This window comes from Columba livia, chromosome 2 (assembly GCF_036013475.1).
Source record: "Columba livia isolate bColLiv1 breed racing homer chromosome 2, bColLiv1.pat.W.v2, whole genome shotgun sequence".
Lineage (NCBI taxonomy): Eukaryota > Metazoa > Chordata > Aves > Columbiformes > Columbidae > Columba > Columba livia.
Window position 1 is genome coordinate 76,718,624 of NC_088603.1, and position 20,277 is coordinate 76,738,900.

General features: G+C 38.0%; 1 protein-coding gene across 5 annotated transcripts in view; it reads right to left on the reverse strand.

Moving 5' to 3' along the window:
* Nucleotides 1-20,277, reverse strand: part of CDH10 (cadherin 10) — a 103,357-nt gene that overhangs the window by 43,764 nt on the left and 39,316 nt on the right. For all 5 annotated transcript variants that reach the window (XM_021285479.2, XM_021285478.2, XM_005500908.4 and 2 more), the window contains exon 2: nt 18,140-18,517. In XM_021285479.2, the coding sequence (XP_021141154.1) occupies nt 18,140-18,370 (231 nt within the window). In that variant the 5' untranslated portion in view covers nt 18,371-18,517. The remainder of the gene's footprint in view (nt 1-18,139; nt 18,518-20,277) is intronic.

The following is a 20,277-nucleotide window of genomic DNA, read 5'->3' on the forward strand; positions in this document are numbered from 1 at the left end:
TTAAACGAATGCAGACAGCATTTGAGAATAGTGATGCTTAGTTAATTTTGCCTGCTACTGGAGACCATTTAAAAACACGTTAAACAAGATTGTCTTTGTTTCCATATGAAATCACTGTAACATATAAATTGGTAAGAGCTGTGAAGACTTTTTACCTTTATTAGGTGTGCATTTTCTCCACATGAATATTCTAAAGTACATGTGTCTTTGGAAGAAATATAGGAAAAATCAAATATGTCACAGAGAACAGAGTGACAATGTCAACACAGAAAATGGAAGATGTCACCTGAGATGGAGGGTATGTATCGGAATTAAGGAATAAAAAATATTAAGAGGTTATTTTAATAATCTCCAAAATAGTGATAGCCATGATAACATAGTATTATTGTTAGATTTAATCCTGAGGAAGGGAAGAGAGGGAAAGAGGGAGAGTTTTTTGTATGTCTCAGTAAACTACTGATGAACTTCAACTGATGCTATATCTAATATTATAATATTTCAAATAATGAAGTATGAAGTTGTCTTGGATCAATCCTGGCTTAATTTTACATCCCAGTGAGATCAGTGGAGCTGTTCATGTAATAAATGCATAGTCCAGGGGAATATACTGATATCTTATAACTCTACTGGGGTAGTCACGGTATTAAAGGTAGATCTGTGAGAGAAGAGAGGAGGAATATATATAAACCCTTAAATGCAACTGACCATTTTATTTGCCCATCAAATTTGTTTCTCGTTTTACTAAATTATGAAATTCTTTATTCTGGAGAACAGTATTCTCAAGAAAAATCCTTTCTATATAGCAATTACTAAGAAAAGAATTTATAATTTAAATCATGATATGCAAGTGCAGTACAGACTGCTTTAGGTTGTTAGAGACTTCTGGAGGTCATATTGTCCAACCTACCCTACTAAAACAAGACCAACTGCAGCCAGTTGTCCAGGACTGTGTCTATACAGCTTTTGAATATCTCCAAGGATGGAGACTCCATGACCTCTCTGCACAACCTGTGCTAGTGCTCAGTCACCCTCACCAAGATAAAAGTGTTTCCTGATGTTCAGAAGAACCTCCTGTGTTTCAGTTTGTGCCCATTGCTTCTGGTCCTGTCACTGACCAGAAATGAAAAGAGTCTAGCTCTGTCCTCTTTGCAACCTCCTTTTCATGTATTTCTATATGTAAGATCCCCCCTGAGACTTCTCTCCCCTAGGGTAAAGAGTTCCAGCTCTCTCAGCCTTTCCACATATATGAGGTTCTCCAGTCCCTTAATCATCTTTATGGTCTTTTACTGGACTCTCTCCAGTGTGTCCATGTCTCTCTTGTAGTGGGGTGCCCAGAACTGGACACAGAACTCCAGGCGTGGCCTCACCATTGTTGAAGAGAAGGGAAGGAACCCCTCCCTTGACCTGCTGGCAAAACTTTGCCTAATGCATCCATTAGCCTTCTTTGTGGCAAGGGCACATTGCTGGCTTATGTTCAACCTGATGCCCAGCAGAACCACCAGGTCCTTTTCTGCCAAGCTGCTTTCCAGCTGGTCAGGTCCCAGTAGATACTGATGCCTGGGGTTGTTCCACCGCAGATGCATGACTTCACACTTCACCTTGTTGAACTTAATGAAATTCCTGTTGGACCATTACTCCAGACTGTTGAGATCCTCTGAATGGCAGCACAACCCAGCCACTCCTTCCAATTTCATGTCATCTACAAACTTGCTAAGGGTACACTCAGCCACATAATCCAGATCATTAAGGAAGATGATAAACAAGATTGTAGCTGATATCAATCCATGTGATATACTGCTAGTTACTGGCCTTGAGCTAGATTTTGCATTGCTGATCAGCACTGTCTGGACCTGGACTTTAAGATGATTTTCAGACCACCTCACGGCTCATCTAGCCTGTATATCAACAACTTGTCTATGAGGAGCTTATGGAAGACAGTGTCGAAGGACTTACTGAAGTCTAGATAGAACATATCCACTGCACTCTCTTCATCTTCCACTCCCACTTCATCACAGAAGGTTATCAAGTTGGACAAGTATGACTTCCCCTTGGTGAAGCCATGCTGACCACTCTTGATAATTTTCCTGTCCTTAATATGCCTGGAAATGGATTCCAGGATTAACTGCTCCATCACCTTCCCAGGGAGATGAAGCTGACTCATCTGTAGTTCCTGAGGTCCTTCTTCTCTCCCTTCTTGAAGATGGGGGTAACAGTTGCTTTCCTTCAGTCTTCAAGTACTTGTCCCAGTCACCATGGTCAGTCAAAGATTATTGAGAGTGGCCTTGTAATGAATCTGTCAGCTCCCTCAGCACTCATGGGTGCATCCCATCAGGTTCTGTGGACTTAAGGAAGTGTAATTTTCTCAAGTACTCCCTGGTGTGATTCTCTTCCATGAAAAGTACATATTCCTTGTTTAGTCTTTTTATCTGGTCTCTGGTACCTGGGGTTCCTGAAGGCTGGTCTTTCTATTAAAGACTGAATCATAGGATCTTAGAATCATTTCAGTTGGAAGAGACCCTCAGGATCATCAAGTCCAACATTAATCTAACCAAATTCTAGCACTGAACAATGTTCCTAAGAACTTCATCTAAATGCCTTTTAAATGCCTCCAGGGATGGTGACTCCACCACTTCCCTGGGAAGCCTGTTACAATGCCTGACAACCCTTTCCAAGAAGAATTGTTTTCCTAATATCTAATCTAAACCTCCCCTGGTGCAACTTGAGGTCATTTCCCCTTGTTCTATCACTTGCTACTTGGGAGAAGTAGCACCCTCCATGCTACAACCTCCTTTCAGGTAGTCATAGACAGCAATAAGGTCTCCCCTAAGCCTCCTTTTCTCCAGGCTAAACATCCCCAGTTCCCTCAACTGCTCCTCATGAGACTCGTGCTCCAGGTCCCTCACCAGCTTAATTCATCTCCTCTCTCCTCTCCTCTCCTCTCCTCTCTCTAGTACTTCAATGTCCTTCTTATGATGAGAGTCCCAAAACTGAACACAGGATTCAAAGTGGGGCCTCATCAGTGCCCAGTACAGTGGCACAATCACTTCTCTAGTCCTGCTGGCCACACTATTTCTGATATAAGCCAGAATGCTGTTGACCTTTTTGGCCACATGGGCACACTGCTGGCTCATTTTCAGCCGGCTGTCAATTAACACCCCAGATGCCTCTCTGCCAGGCAGCTTTCCAGCCCCTCTTCCCCAAACCTGTTGCATTGCATTCTTGAGACCTGAGTGCAGGACCAGGCACTTGGCATTGTTGAACCTCATACAACTGACTTCAGCCCAATGATCCAGCCTGTCCAGATCCCTCTGTATGGCCTTCCTGCCCTCCAGTATATCAACACTCTCACCCAACTTGCTGTTGTCTGCAAACTTACTAGGGGTACACTCAATCCCCTCATCCAGATCATTGATTAGTCAGAGATTAAACAGCAGGTCTCAATACTGAGCCCTGGGGATCACCACTCATGACCGGCCACCAACTGGATTTGGCTCCATTCACCACAACTCTTTGGGGCCTGCCCTCCAGCCAGGTCTTTATCGATTGCAGAGTACACCCATCCAGGCCATGAGCTGCCAGCTTCTCCAGGAGAATGCTGTGAGATACAGTGTCAAAGGTTTTACTGAACTCTAAGTACACAACATCCACACTCCCTCATCTACTAGGTGGGTCACCTTGTGGTAGAAGGAGATCAGAAGAAAACATGGCATTCACTATTTTCATATTTTCCATATCCTGTGTAGCCAGATCCTCTGTCTCACTGAACAATGGGCCCACATTTCCCCCCGCCTTTCTTTTGTCTCCTATGTACTTATAGAAGCCCTTCTTTTTGTCTTTGACATCTCTTGCTTGATCAAATTCCACTGAGGCTTTAGCTTTCTTAACTTCATCTCTGGATGTTTAGACAATATTTCTGTATTCCTCTGAGGTTACCTGTTCTTGCTTTGAATCTTTGTACACTTCTTTTCTGTTCTGAGTTTGGCCAGGAGCTCCTTCTTCATCCATACAGGCTTCCTGGCATTTTTGCTTGAGTTCTTATTTATTGGGATGGAACTTTCTTGAGGTGTGAAGGTGATCCTTGAATATTAACCAGCTTTTGTGGTCATCTTTTACCTCTAGGGCCTTATCTCATGGGACTCTTCTAAGTAGATCTTTGAAAAGATCAAAGTCTGCTCTCCTGAAGTCCAGGGTTGTAAGCTTGCTTTTCACCCTGCTCTCTCTCCTCAGGATCCTGAACTCCACCATTTCATGGTCATTGTATCCAAGGCTATCTTTGACCTTCACATCCTCAAAAAGCCCCCCCTTTTTGGTGAGTATGAGGTCGAGCAGAGCACATCTCCTTGTTTCCTCCTCAGTCACTTGGAGGAAAAAGCCATCACCAATGAACTCCAGGAACCTCCTGGTTGCTTATGCTCTGCTCTGTAGCTTCTCCCGCGTTTGAAATTCCCCATGAGGATCAGGGCATGTGAACATGAGGTTGTTCCTATCTGTCTCTGTAGTGTGTCATCCACTTGTTCTTCCTGCTCAGGTGGTCTATAGCAGACACCTATTATAATGTCACCTTTGCCTGTCCTTCCTTTAAATTTTAACCCATAAACTCTCCATTGGCTCCTCTTCCATTCCCAAGCAGAGCCCCATGCACTCTAGCTGCTCTCTCTCACATTTAGGGCAATTCCCTCTCATCTTCCCTTCCTGTCCTTCCTAAAGATGCTGTATCTCTCCATTGCAAAACTCCAAACATGGGAGTCGCTTCACTACACCTCTGTAATTCCAACAAGGTCACAGCCCTGCAACTGCATGCGGACATCTAACTCATTATGTTTATTCCCAAAAACATGTGCATTAGTATACAGGCACTTTAGTGGGGCATCCCAGCATGTTAAGTTCCTGGAGAGGGTTTGGGGGATTTGTCCACAATGATGCTTTGTAGACCTCTTGTGGATACCTCAGTTACACAGGGAATTACAAATATACAGGGGAATTTAACTGAAATCTGCCATGTTTGTTTTAAGACTGGATAGGTAGCTATAATTAAAATGTAAATTAAAATTTTGCCTACCAAAGCAGCATATTTTACTCCTCTATCAGACCGCAAGATAACAAAATAAGCAGATTTGGACATAAATCTTGGCACAGGTCATATAGAGTATTGCATGTTATATGTATATACATACAAGACAGCATCATCAGAATAGTGAACCGTATTCCTCAGCTACTTTTAATGGAGACAGAAAGCCTGTCTTGATCATCTGTGCTTCAAATTAAAAACTGTACTCCATAGTAATTACTTGCCCTTGCAATGTTAATTGGTGTTTTCAAAACTGTGTTCTGAGTACTGCATCACTGATGGAAAATTGTATCTAACTTATGTGAACTCTAGTAAGCAATTGGCAGGATCACTCAATACTTCCATAAAGCTTCTATGACATTTGCTGGCATTTGTAAGACATCAGAAGCACTCTTTACCTAATCTCCCTTTTACTGATTTCCAATAAAATATTATACTATATTGGTTATGTTGCTGGTGTTTGGCATTTTCTGTTGTTGTTGTTTTTTGTGGGTTTATTTATTTATTCTTAATCTCCTTGGTTTGGCATAAATTACTGCTTTATCATCTATATCAAAAGCCTCTGTTCTTTTTGTTTTGTCTATAGATTCACAGAGAGATTCTACATTTTCTTTTTCCAGGAATACGTTCAGTTTCATGAAGCTTCAGTTCTTACATTGTGCCCTATTAGTTCCTAATTTTTTTTTTTTTTTTTTTGGTAGTAAAAATAATTCCACACTATTCCTGCAAAATTTCCTAATTCTCTTTTATGGTACACAGACTTACACAGAGCTTGAAATATTTCCTTTCTCCTTCAATGACTTTGTTTTCTGTAGCACATCGTTACTGCTTCCTAGCAAATACATCAATATTTCTGAAATCTGTACCATTATTCTTAAATGAGAAGCCTTGATTAATCTCATGCAGCTCTTTTCAGTGTCACACCATTCCTTACTCCTCTAGCTTTACCGTTTATTTTATTTGGCTTTTACTAGAAAATATGCCACTCCTGACACATAGAGAATGGTCTGTCACATAACCTGACCTAGCTAAAGAGATAATTAAGCTACCAGCTTCCTTATCTTCCAACTGTATTATTTATATAGCAGAATCATTATGCTTTTTGAATGACCTAAGACATCCTGCTGATTGCTAAATGTATTTCTAAGTCCTCTGAGGAAACCTCTGTAGAGCTGGCATCCTCAGTAGCATCACTGTGTAAAAATGTGGCCATATTCCTGCACAGTAATTCTTACAAGTGACAAATATTTTTAAAGAACAAAAGGAGTGGAGGGTTCTGTGAAATTTCGCAAATAAAAAATGAATATAAATTTATAAAAGTCCTGTATCTTTCCTGTCTCTGTCACCTCATAGATGTATCTATCTGCTATTTGTCTATACTCATGTATCCTCTCCTGGAGCTCATATATTCTATTTGTCACATTAATTTAGCATTTCACAAGTACCTCCACTTCATTAATTTTTTTCCTAAATTTTAGTAAAATGGCTTGGAACACTGCCATTGCATTACCCTCTCTATCTTTTCTGTTTCCTTCCAGAAAATGGATTGTTTCATGATATTTCTTTAAATGTGTGCTCTTTCAAACAAAATTTATATAGAACTGTGCTTTTTTTTCCTTCCTGTTTACTTCACCTCTTATACAATTGCATTAGTATTTTTCCCACTGTTAAAATTTAAAATATCAATATAATTTTTATCATTTAGTACTAAGCTAGATAATTTATAACCATGATAGCATAGGTAGTAATATATGTTAATTACTATATTCACTCCAAAATAGTATTTCTTAAATATTTCTACTTCCTAGAGATCACATTTGTAGTGGAATTAGCAGTCATAAACACGGAAACTCAGAAATCTTAATTTATGCATGTTTTACATCAAATGCCATACCTCAAAAAAGGATATGCAAAAGTACTAATTGGAATAGGTGTTCTTAATATAGAAAGAAAAAAATCTTTATTACTACTTCATGTCTCTGCATATGAAGCGGAATTTATTCTCCTAATCACTATATTGTAGCATATGTACTTCTAAATTATATATCATTAAAAAAATATTAAAACTTCTAAGGAAGAAAAGCATTTTGGTAATGTAAACTGGTTTCTAAACTAAATGGAGTGAAAGAGATGTTGCTTATTTACTCAGGTAGTTTTGGATGAGGAAGGGACAAAGTATTCTGCATGGTCATCTTTACTATATCATGCAGCCACTTTACAAAATACTCAGAATGGCAATCATCTTCCAAGTTCTCCTACAAAGTAGATTTGTTTTTGTTTTTGTTTTTCTTTGCCACTGCAGTTTCAACCTAAACCATTTCAAGTCAGCACATAAACTTTCTATTTCCAACTTCATTGTCTTAATAAATGTAATTTGTTTGAGTATTATTAAGAAAGGACAACCATTCTTTGGGCAATAAAATAAATCAGAAGTCACCAAAATGTTGGCAATGAAGGACAGTATGATTACCTCAAACATTACACAAATAGGAAACTTAATATGTTCAAGTCTTCCCATCACTGCTTTGAGATATATGTAGGCAAGTTGAAAGAAAAGGTAGCTTGAAGGAATAAAGTAAAAGGTCAGAAGCAGAGAGAGCATCTACGCTTTTCCCCAATATAATAATAACCCAGTAAAAGTTAGATTGATGTCGGTCTGCACTGCATGTAAAACAATAATGTTAAATCCAGGTACCATAACTGGTCTGAAGAACATAGATGTAGGAAATGAAGGAGCAAGGCTTTTTTACAACTAGGAAAAGGGGAACAGAATAGTTGAACAGAACTGTAATTGAGCACTGAGATTTTCTTTAATTTTTAAACATTCTTAGAGGTATTCAGAATTTTTTCCCATAATAATTTTGCACACCCACCCATGCGAATCTTACAGTGTAGACATCTTTGCAACTACATAGTTTTCAAAACATAACTCAGAATATGAAGTTCCTTCTTTCAGCCCATATTTTCCATCTAGATGCTTGCATACAGTCTGTTTGGACATACCTTTTATCATGCTAAGCCACCTAACTATTCATTAATGCCTTTCTAAGTTGTTAGGTATGTTCAGACATGTAAGGTACCTTCCACCTGCATTTTAGGTAACTGGAAGACAGCTTCTCTTCTCAGACTTAAACATCTGTAGTTGCACATTTAAAATTGCTATAGCCCAAAATATTAGAAAGCAATTTTTTCCATCAGTCATCCAGTCCTCCTTTAACACTCTTAAGTAAATAGCTGTTGAAAGACTCAGGAAACAGAATTAATTCAGTTTAAGGAAGTAACACTGATGAGTTGGACAGTGATGGTTGTTTACTTCTGCAAACAAATCCTACTCTGTCTGGCAGGGACTTCAGATACATTGGCTGTATAGCTACTTACTGCCTCAAAACAGAAGGGGGGCTTTGAAAGAACTTTCCATTACAGCCTTTTTGTTCAGCTTATTTTTAATTATCATCAAGGACAAAAACACTCTTATAAATATAAGGAAAAGCTTGAAGCAGAAAGACATTTTAAAAGGGTAAACATAAACTTTTAACTTCTTAGAACTCTTTCCCTCATGGGTATTTTCTTGCAAGTCAGTGATTTTCCCTCAGTATTACCCCCAGCTCTTCCTTGCTATCTGTGTATGTAGAATGTTTAAAAGGTCATCAGCATCTGATTTAAAAAAAAAAAAAAAAAATCAAGAGAGAAAAAAAAAAACAACAACCCTAAGGCATCAGCCTTTGAATTGCTGTTGAAATTAATGGCTATTTATACATTTATAATTTCAAAGAAGGTGTAGGTCAAACATTTCTAAAGCTCCCTTTTCTATTATGTTTTTTAGTTCATTGAATGAATGAATGTACTGTGATGAAGTAGATTCTACTTTTCCTGAGCTATGGCTTTGAATATAGATAATTTCAGTTTTATCAGTTTTTTCCTTTTAGGAATCTTTTTGTGACCAGCAGATACAATTTTAAAATTGAAAGAGAAATCGAATTGAAAGGAACTGGAGAGTTCAGACTTAACTACTCTGTTTCTTATACTATTTTGAAGCATGGTGCTATTTGAAGTGCTAAGCATGATCATATACAAACTCTGAGTTTAGAAACCACCCAAGAGACCTATAACTGTTCTTTGAGAAGGGAGCAAAATGTATCTTACTGGTGATTTTACACCTGCTGGAAGGATGCCATAACTTAGACTATGTTCCTTCTAAATCTTCCTGACAACTGATCAATGCTATTGCGCTTTGTGCTTGCATGGAGCAGAACTGTCTCTTTTAGAAATTAGATTCAAAATGGCAGATCACTGCTATTAGGATTATTAAGGGGGGGGAAAAAAAAGTTAACATTTAAAAATAGTTTCCTCAGAGACTGAGAAACACAGTGGCAAGAAACCAGTGCCAGTCACTAGTAGGACCATACTTACCACTCAGTCTCATTATGACTTCTTATCAAATTCACATCAGAACCAAGCCTTATTCTGTGTATTAATTATATTTCAACTACCATCTCTACTGTTGTAGACATCTCCTGCTTTCAGAAAAGAAAGTCTGCTTTAGCTCCAACTTAAAGTGTGCTCATCAAAACAATACACACACACAAAAATCTCTCTTACATCTTAAATTACAGATTGAATTTCCAGGTTCTATTTTAAATTATGGCTTTTATTCTTATTTGAAAACAAAAATTGAGTATATTGATAAATGGCTTGCACTCAAGTATCAACATGTAAAAAAAGTTAAAATGGAGAAGTTGAAATACTAATCTTCACTCGTATCAAAACTAGCGAGTTTTCATTAAACCATTCATTTGGTCCCAGTGGCTTGCATTTACCATACTACCTTATTGCAGCAAAAACTACATTAGATGTAGCATCCAGTTACTTGAGAGAAAAAGAGGAAAGAATGTTCAGCTACAATCCCTACTCATATTTGCATAATTGGAGATTTGAAAAGTATTTTCATAAGGGTTAAACACATGAAAGCAATTAGATGGATGTAGGAAATCGTGAAGAGAAACACCCACACTATTTTGAAAGCGTTATCTGCAAAGCACTCAGAGCAGATTAAGAATGAGCATAGTATATGATTCTATAATACTCAGATCTATTGAAACAAGGAAAAGGAAATGACAAAAATCTGTTTTACTATACATAAACTGAGTATGTTATCATATAGGATGCAGGGGACCAGGTGTTGGCCATGGGGGGCTGCCAGGTTGGCCCCTGTGAGGAGCAGCCAGTTCTGCCCCGTGCCGGCCACAGCCGGTTCCAGCGGCTCCAGCGCAGGGCACAGCTGAGGCCCTCAGGCATGGGCGGGCACCCTGGGGAAAGCCTGGGGAAGAAAGGGTGAAATGGTGCTCATTTTCACTGAACAGTCCAATTGAATTTATCATTTTAGAGAAAAAGTACAATCCCAAAGCAGTCTGCCTGCTTGAACATTATGGACAGATTTTAAGCAGAGAGGCATTCAGCATATCCAACATTTCATCTTGACAGAAGAAATGCTGACACTGAACAACTCAAGAAGGGCAAAACTGCCTTGGACTATCTACCTTTTAGCCCTGTTGGATGTATCCTGTACCCCTAAGAAAAAGTCTTAAAGGACAGTAATCCATTCCAGCATTATTTCACTGTAAAGCACTAGAGTTTCATGTCAGTCTCTGTTCTTCTTCACCCTTTCCAAGATTTGCCAGTCTGAACAGGCAACTGGGAATGCTCATTTAGGTGTTTAATTTACAGTGCCTGGCACATCTGACCAATATTATCATAATATTCTTTGGACTCTGCAGATCATCCACTTAAGCAGTTGGGTTGAATATGCCTCAGTATGCCCTACTCGAACCAAGCCCACTTCCCTTGTTACCAGACAACACTTTAAAGAAACTCATGTCCACAGACATCTGTCCAGGGCTGAGAATCCACAGACTTTGAACAAACATATGGCTTTGGTTTCAGGCACACGACAACTGTGGCTTTGTCAGTCTTCACTAAAAGGCTGGTGGATACTACAAAGCCATTGCATTCCTTAACAACTGTTATTAATAATTCTGTCCTGGGTCATCCAGAAAAACCCAATATCTTGTAGGGATACATCCAGTGCAGTAGCTAACAAATAATTAATTCTTTAAGGGAATAAAAACTTATTCTTCAGCCAGGTCAGCTCTTTGCCACCAGTACCTTCTGCTGCTGTTTAATGAAGCAAGAAGTCAGAGACCCCAACATACACTGAGGTTTCCAAAGGATTAGCCTTTTGCAAACAGAAAATATAAACCCTCTGCACACTTCAATTTAGTGCAAATGATGAATCTAACCAGTCATAGTCATAAACTCCCTACTTAGCTGAATCCCAGCAGAGTTACACCAAAAAAAGTCAAGTGGCAGTTGTTAAAGGACAAGCTGTTATCTGTCACCTTGGCATCTGAGTACTAGACACAGCAGATCATAATTCATTTGTTCAGTTTGCAGAATGTCTCTCTTCCCTTTCCATTCTTCATTATTGATGCCTGTCACAAGAGTCTGTTATAGGTGAAAACCTCTACAGAACTTCAATGCCACAGAGTTGATTCCCTTCATTTGAAAGTGAAGGCATTTTATTCTCAGTCAGATCTCCATACCAAATATTATGCCTGCATATGAGCACTATCAGTTCAAAATCCTACTCTTTAATCTGTCATGGCATGAAAGGTCTTCATAAACAAAAGAGCTATGGTAGAAAACACTCTTCAGGAATCAAAATACAGAAGTTTTTAAAAGTGTTTGGTAAATTTTCATCTTAACACTACAACATCAACATTTCATTGGCATTTTCTCTTTGTCCCACTCAATGGTGAACACTTTGAAATCAAGACAACATGCTCTTTTGTATTACCATCTCCAAAAACAGTAGTATTGTTAGCTGCTGCATCAGAAAGGTCAATTCAAAATTCTTGTCCAGGGTGGTTTCTGGCTTTCATTTCTTTCAGGAAATTTTGTTTAATCTTTCCTTAAAACTGTCTGCTTCTCCAAGAGTGACAACCCTATTCGTGTCTGATCTTATCTAATCTTTATCCTTTTATGTTGATAGAGCATGGTCTTTCAGGATGTTGTGGCTTACCCCAGCAGGCAGCTAAACACCACACACAGTTTTTCGCTAACTCCCCACCCCTAGTGGGATGGGGGAGAAAATTGAGAAAAAAAGGTAAAACTTATGGGTTAAGATAAAGACAGTTTAACAGGACAGAAAAGAAAGTAAAAAACAATAATGTCAATAATGACAATAATAATAATGATGATGATGATGATGATAATAATAATAATAATAATAATAACAACAATAACAATGAGTGAAAATGAGTAATGCACAATACGATTTTCACCAACTGAGGTGACTGAGGCTCAGCCCAACCCCAAGCAGCAGTTCCCCTGGCCAACATCCCCCCAAATATTAATATATAGTGAGCATGATGTCATTTGGTATAAAATATCCCTTTGGCCAGTTTGGATCAGCTGTCCTGGCTGTGCCCCCTCCCAGCTTCTTGTACACCTGGCACAGTGCAAGAAGCTGAAAAGTCTTTTACTACTTAACATCAACCAAAGCATCAGTGTATTATCAGCATTATTCTCATTCTAAATCTGTGAAGTAATACTAAACAGTATTAACAATACTAAACAATGTGAAGGAATATTAACAATACTAACTTGAAACAGTATATTTAATTCCAATTAATATACATATAACTAGAGTACATGCAACATCTGAGATTTCCCTACTTTACACCCTTATGACTGTGGTAAACTATTCTGGGCTCCATTCACACTTTTGTTACACACTGCTCCTGCTTAGGAGTCTAAAAGCAATACCACTTTGGGATAGCTGTCTTTCAGGCTTCACTGAGTTAAGGATGTGCAACTCTCCTTCAGGTACCAGTTCTGTGGTATATCATTTGCAGTGTCTATAGACACATATAGTTACTTAAAGGAAAAGATAGGCTACGAACCAGTAACTGTTGTTCTGAAGCCATATATACCTATCATCTTGTTAATACTTGGAGTCCTTTCCTCAGAATCCTGTCCGTGCTTGTGTTCTTGAACTGAAAGGAGCTAAGTGAGGTTGACGTGTTTTGCTCCCTACACCACTGAAGATAATGGGTGCACTTAGAATCATGCAATTATGAACACTGCCATATAAACCTCTATGGTAACAGTTCTAATATGATACATCTAGAATTATACATAAATTTCTGTGAAAATATGAGAAATTTTCTTTTGAGAACTGAGAACTTCATGTCAGTCGATCCTTTATATAGTCAAACTATTGCAGTGAAAATTACTGGAAAAGGTCACTATCTGTCTCAGAAAGCAAAGTGAGAAAATATCTGTAAGAATGCAAAATAGAAATATTTGGTGAAATAATAAGGAAGGAAAATAAACTTCAATGTGGATGAAGAGTATATTTATAAATTTAATTTTTAATTACTATAGATTAAGACACTCTTGGTACATACTAGTGCTTCCTTTAGGTGACAAAAGAAAAATGTTTTATTCTAGATGTATTCAAAATAAGATGAAGTTTTTTCAGAACAAGTTTGAAAGTATATAATACTTTGTAATGGCAACAACTTATTTGAAAAATAATAAATGGGCCTTGAAACTACATGCTAACAAAAATAAAGAAAAATTATGAATCAGCTTTCCATATTTTGGAAGATTAATAGAGCATACATAGACTTTCTGCATAGAAAAATACATAAAGTATTAACTATAACTCTAACCCCAAATATGAATAAAATGGCTTTTCTAATATTATGTTTAAGCTTCTTTTCGAAGATCCCTGCATTGCTTCTGTGAAACTGGGAAATGTATCTTTTTTCAGAACTATTCTCTTCTAGTCTATTTTTGCAAAGATAGCTCGAAGATAAATTGTGTAATACATATATAGGTCTGGTTTCCTACACTGCTCTTTTATGACTCCAACCTTTACTAGAAATCACCATTTTAATTATTATTTGAGGTTCTGCATATTCAAGATTCACATATATAGTTTTGATTTCTGCTCTCAGGATGCTGTGTATTACATGAAGGATGGCCATCCCTTTCTTATAATAACAATAAATACTGACCCGAAGCAATCTGTCAATGTCCATAATCAGGCAATATGTGCTTCCCCACCATTTCACAACCACAGCTGACTTAAACAAGGAACTCTTCAGTTGTTACTGGATGAAGTGTGGGTATGGCAGGATGTGTGGTTCCAGCAAAAGGGCCTTGGACAGGTTATACAGAAGTATGTTTTTTTAATGAGTGTAAGGAGTGATATCCCAGGCCAGTGAGAATGATATCTTGGACCAGAAAAGTGCCCCTGTATGTATGATGTGTGAATGTTGGGCCTGGGCATGTGAATGAGTGGTTTGAACACCACCCAGAAGATATGCATGGGAATGTGACTGAAAACAGTCACAACATGAGTGTGGTGTGTTTGGAATAACTTTTTTTGGAAAAACATCCCATCCAACCTCTTGGTCCAGGCCTGTATCTGTAAAACTATAAATTGAGAACTGTTAATAAAAGTCAGCTCAGCATGGCTCAGCTCCGCTCAGTTCTGCCTAGATCTGCTGTCATTGCTAACAAGAACTTTGTGTCTGTGTGTCTCTGTCTGCATCTGACTGTGTTGTTTCTCATCTCCACACTAAGTATCTCATTCATTTATTGAACCGTATTTCCATCATATTATTCTAGTAGAACCTTCCCAACATGACTTAAACAGTGAATAAATGAATGCCTAAATTGCATTGCAAATTTTAGACACTGATTTTAAGAGTAATGTGATATTCAACAGTTCTCAAGCTCCTTTGACAGATATATAGATGCAGAATAAGAAACAAGATAAGATATACCAATCATGAGCTTAGAAAACAAGCAGCTGTAAATCACAAATCCAGTTGAATCTTTTTGAGTTTTGGAAGTTTTGGTAGTTTTGGAAATTCTACTGATCCTGGTCAGTAGACCTGTTTGTCATCTAACTATTACTTTCAGTTTTAAAAATTGCACTTAGTATTTCTTTTTGACTGAAACCACTCCATGACAAACATTTTCTCTTGGTCATTGACCACAACTCATTGAGTTCTAACTGATTTTCTTACTATCTTATGTGATTTTCAAACACCATCTTCAAACATATTGCAGATGATTTAGCAGGAAGGTGGCATTTTATATTACCCACCTGTCCAAATAATTTTGGCTTTGGATAAAATCAGATAAAAGGAAACATCCAGAAATATTTTGACTGTAAAACCCAGATGATCTTTGTAAAGGTGAGTGCAACACCAGGAAAAAGAGATAGCTACTATGAAGTTTAAGTACTACAGATTTAATAATTATTTTTTCTTTTTGTAATAATTTGAGAATATGGACTGACTTTTAAAACGTTAATTAGAGTAACAATAAATTTTAAGTCCACATATAATGGGTTTCATTTTACTTCTTTTGTGTAAAACTTTCCCTGTAGAAATACAAGGCTATGATATTCTTCATTTTCCAGAAGTTTCCTACACTTTTCCCAAACTTTTCAGAAAATTACTATAAGACAACTTTATAGACCCAGGTCAATTTTAAATTTGCTTGTCCAAATTAGCAACTTTTTTTCTCAAACCATGACAAAAAAAAAGGCAGTGTTAAAGGCTGCTCAAATTTCTTCTCAGTTCTGCAATCTTTATTTGCCCTTTTACTTATCTTCACTTGTCACTGCCCATTTGCAAACACTTATTTTCCCTCAGTCAAGGTAGTTCTGTGTTTATCAACATCTTTCTCCCTTTGTCTAATGTAGAAGAATTAACCTATAAAAATGTTAACCCTTTTCCCTCTAAAGAGTCTTCCTTCACTCATCATGACTGGAAAACATTTATTAACACCACTCACACTTGGTTATTTGGGACCATAAATATTCAAAAATAATACAATAAAATAAGTGATCAGCAGGTTTTTGAAGGAGCCTAAATAACTTGAAATTCAGGGTCCCCTACAAAACTCTTTATTTCCTGGGGCTTCTGAGAGCAATACACTTCCAGACACATTAGCATCGTGCTTTGATACAGAGACACTTCTTATTTTGTGTGAAAGGTCAATTTCATAAGCCATCAGTCTGGCTTGGACTGAGGAACTGACCTAGATACTTTGGAAGACTTGAGAGGCATGACTTTACACATTAGAAGTTTATGAAATAAATATAAGTATTATTTACAATGCTTTCAGCATGCTTTGGAAAAATCTGTATCATTCAAATGCTAGCGCCAAAATTACAGACTCAAAGCACCAAAAAGTGCAGAAAAGGTAGTCATTCACTTTCTCAAGTTGCCCCTCAATGTTCTTAATCCTTTCAAGAAATGTTTACTAATATAATAATCCCATGAATCAGTACATGTTGAGGACCAACTGTCTGGAAAGCAGTTTTGCAGAAAGAGGCCTTGCGGACATCAAGATAGCCATGAACAAGCAACATACCTTTGCAGCAAAGAAGGTCGACACCACCCTAGGATCCACTAGGAAAAGCATCACCATTATATCAAGAGAGATGATTATTCTCCTCTGCTCTGCCCTGGTGAGTATTGTGTCCAGTTCTGGGGTTCCCAGTAGAGAGAGATGGAGCTACTGGAGAGTCCAGCTAAAGGGCACTAAGACGATCAAGGGATTGGAGCACTTTTTATATTAGGATAGACTGAGGAAGCTGGGACTACTCAGCCTGGAGAAGGCTCAACAGGGACCTTATTAATGTATATAAATACCTGATGGGGAGGACTGAGGGAGACAGACCCAGTCTCTTTTTCAGTGGTGCCCAGTGACACAACTACAGGCAATAGTCACAAACTGAAATATAGGAGATTCCCTTTAAATAGAGGAAATTTCTAGTGACCAGGTGGCCAAGCAGTTTAATAGGTTTGCCCAGAGAGATTGTGGAGCGTCCACCTTTGGAGATATTAAAAATCTGACTGAAAATGGTCTTGAGCAAGCTCTAGCTGACCTTGCTTTAAGCTGAGAGGTTGGACTAGATGATCTTCAGAAGTACCTTACAACCTCAGCTGTTCTTTAAGTCTGAGATTTTCAACAAGCCAGTATTTCTCTGTAGTATTTCACAAGTTCAAAACCATGTAAAAATGAAAATCTGGATTATAGAAAATTAAGTTTCTGTGTTTATAAACCATTGGTACTAACTGGTACCTATTACTGCTGATAGTAATTTCCACTTCAAGAAAATTATTATTTCTTTGATCTGTTTGAAGGTAGGAAGGCTCTACAGATGGATCTGAACCGGCTGGGGCCAACTATATGAGGTTCAAGAGGGCCAAATGTTGAGTCCTGCACCTGGGTCACAACAACCCCAGGCAACACCACAGGCTCAGGGAAGAGTGGCTGGAAAACTGCCTGGTGGAAAAGGACCTGAGGGTGTTGTTTGACAGCTGGTTGAACATGAACCAGCAGTGTGCCCAGGTAGCCAAAAAGGCCAATAGCATCCTGGAGAAAAGGAGGCTGAGGAGAGACCTTATTGCCCTCTACAACTACATGAAAGGAGGTTGTAGCATCAAGGGTGTTGGTATATTTTCCCATGTTAAGAAGTGATAGAATGAGTGGAGACAACCTCATGTTTAACCTGGGAATGTTTAGGTTGCATAACAGGAAAAACTTCTCCACAGGGAGGGTTGTCAGGCACTGGAACAGGCTGCCCTGGGAAGTGGTGGAGTCACCATCCCTGGAGGTGTTTATTAGACATGTAGATATGGCTGTTAGGGTCATGATTTGATGGTAGAGTTGGCAGTGCTAGGTTAATGGTTGGACTTTATGATCTTAAAGGTCTTTTCCAACCTTAACGATTCTGTGATTCTATGATTTAGGAACAATATTCTAAAGTAAACAAATTTGTCAAACGTTTCTTCATTTGTTTCTTTCAAATATTTCTGAAGATCTAACTAGCAATATTTATTGATTTTAGCAGACAGACAATATACATATTGCCTGGAAAGATGCTTCTTACACATTGGAATTAAACAAGGGAAATAGAACTCTGTAGAAATATAAGTAAACTTGACAATTACTCAGAAATCTTAATGAAATACCTACCTTGCCTACATACTGATAATCAGATCCTGTGTATTCTTCTAAAAGGAAAAACTGGTTCCACATCCAGCCTCGCTTCTGGCGGTGAATTGCTTTTCCATCACTCCCTGGTGCACGTCCCCCAAAGCTTTTGGGTCTGAGATCAGGAGTCCTTCTGAACAGCATTTCTGTATGGCAGGGATGTTGTAGCCACATGCAGAGCAGCAGAAGTAACAGGATTTGCTGTATTGTCATAGTTCTCCACCGCAGACACTCTTCAAGCTGCTCAGCTATGGAGTCTAGAGTTTTGTTTTTCTTGACTTGCTTTTTTTGTCTCTAGTTGCTGATGCAGCCAAGCAGTTTCCAGCAACTCATCTCTGAACTGTACATAGTAACCAAATCCTGAAAGCAAACAGAGAAGAGACAGGTAAGTTGAAATATGTTAATTCCCTAGAGTCCAATATTCCTGCTATTGTACCCTGCAGATAAAAAATATTATGAATTAGAATGCAACCTGGTTAGGAACATAAATGTTATCCAGATAGGGAGAACATCGTGAGTATGTTAGGTAGCTGCTGTTCAAACACTTCCTAAGAAAGTGTAAGAGTGCCCTGAGATGATCAACTATACCCCCCATTAAAACCTTTCAGTTTAGAAGCTTCTAAAACTGTTCTTGATGTAGACTAGGGGATTAATATTGCTGAAACTTACACATTAAATACTGCTGCCTTTGCTTCAGATGTTTTCCACCTGACTTGATTTACAAGAATTCCAGTGCTTTATGAATCTTACTGTCAAGAGGACTGAAAAGCCAACACAGTTGTTTTAGAAATGAGGAAATGGTAAAATAGTAGTTCTCCAGGGTGCTTTAAATGGTAAAAGAGAACATCATATGCATCAGAAGAAATGAGACATGACAAGAAGCAAACTTTTAAATACTAAAAGTTCTTAAGATGATCTTGCAGTATGCAGTGATGCAAAGTTAGCCTTACATGTATGAAGTATTTTAAATATGAGGGCCTGTTTCACAGGTATCCTGAATAACTTTAATTTTAGAAGGTAATGAAATTAATCTCATTGTGGGAAGTGATATTGCAGAGAGAAGGGCAAGCCTCTCCTGGCTCATTTTTGGTTTGTTTCCACTTTTTTTTGCTTTGTTTTCTTTTGTTTTTTCCTTCTTTTGACAGGACCATATGCCAGACAAATTTAGCCAGGATCTCTTCACTCTACTTCCATCCCAGCATATAAAGAGTAACACTTTTTGCTAAGGAGATAATTTGATAAAGTTTTCCATCAGTAAATAATGAAAATGATTTTTTTTTTTAAGCATGCGTGGATAGAGGTCACAGTTCCTTGTATACTCTTTCTACGTGGTCCAAAACTGAAGTAGTAAAATGGTTACTTTGTACTACTTTTTTCTTGTTTTGATAGATATATAATATTGCACTCAGCAGTGCCATGTGTCCACAGCTTTCAATAACATTATACTGTAGTACTCAGTATCATCTTAAATATTTTTTTTTCAAAGTAAAGCTATGTAAAACTTTCAGAAATTCCTCTGCCTTTCAGTTTGATGTGTTACTTAAGGTATTTCCAGTAAGCCTGTGTTGATTAAAAGAGTTTGCAATAAAATGTCAGGGGTTTAGAGTGGAAAGCCTCTGAAATGTAGTGATTTCTTACACTTGAAAGACAGTGTGTGTGTACATGCATGTGTGTGTGTGTGTTAATAACTAAGCAGATTCAGTTCAGAAAACAACTTTTATCTTCAGACTTCAATTCTTTTGGAAGTAGGTTTTCCCCTCTCCAGCATTTGGCAGATTAAAGGACCCGAAGCCACTGCTTTCAAGGACTTTAACCTGAACACTGTTCACAGTAACTCACAGGCATTAATTTCTATTTGTCTAAATAAACACTGGGTTTTGTACAGTTTCACTTACCCACTTACCCCTTCCTTTCTCCTAAAACTTTGATATTTACTTGATTTGTGAATTTTGAATACTACCCAGAACAATCTGTTCTAATATAAAATACTAATAACGTACGTTGAATTATATCAGCGTGTGTAAACTGGAGATGTGGTCCTCCACCTTGGAAATTATTTATCACAACTCATATTCATGTTCTTTCAAATCAAAGGTGTACTGAGTGAGAGAGGAGGACCA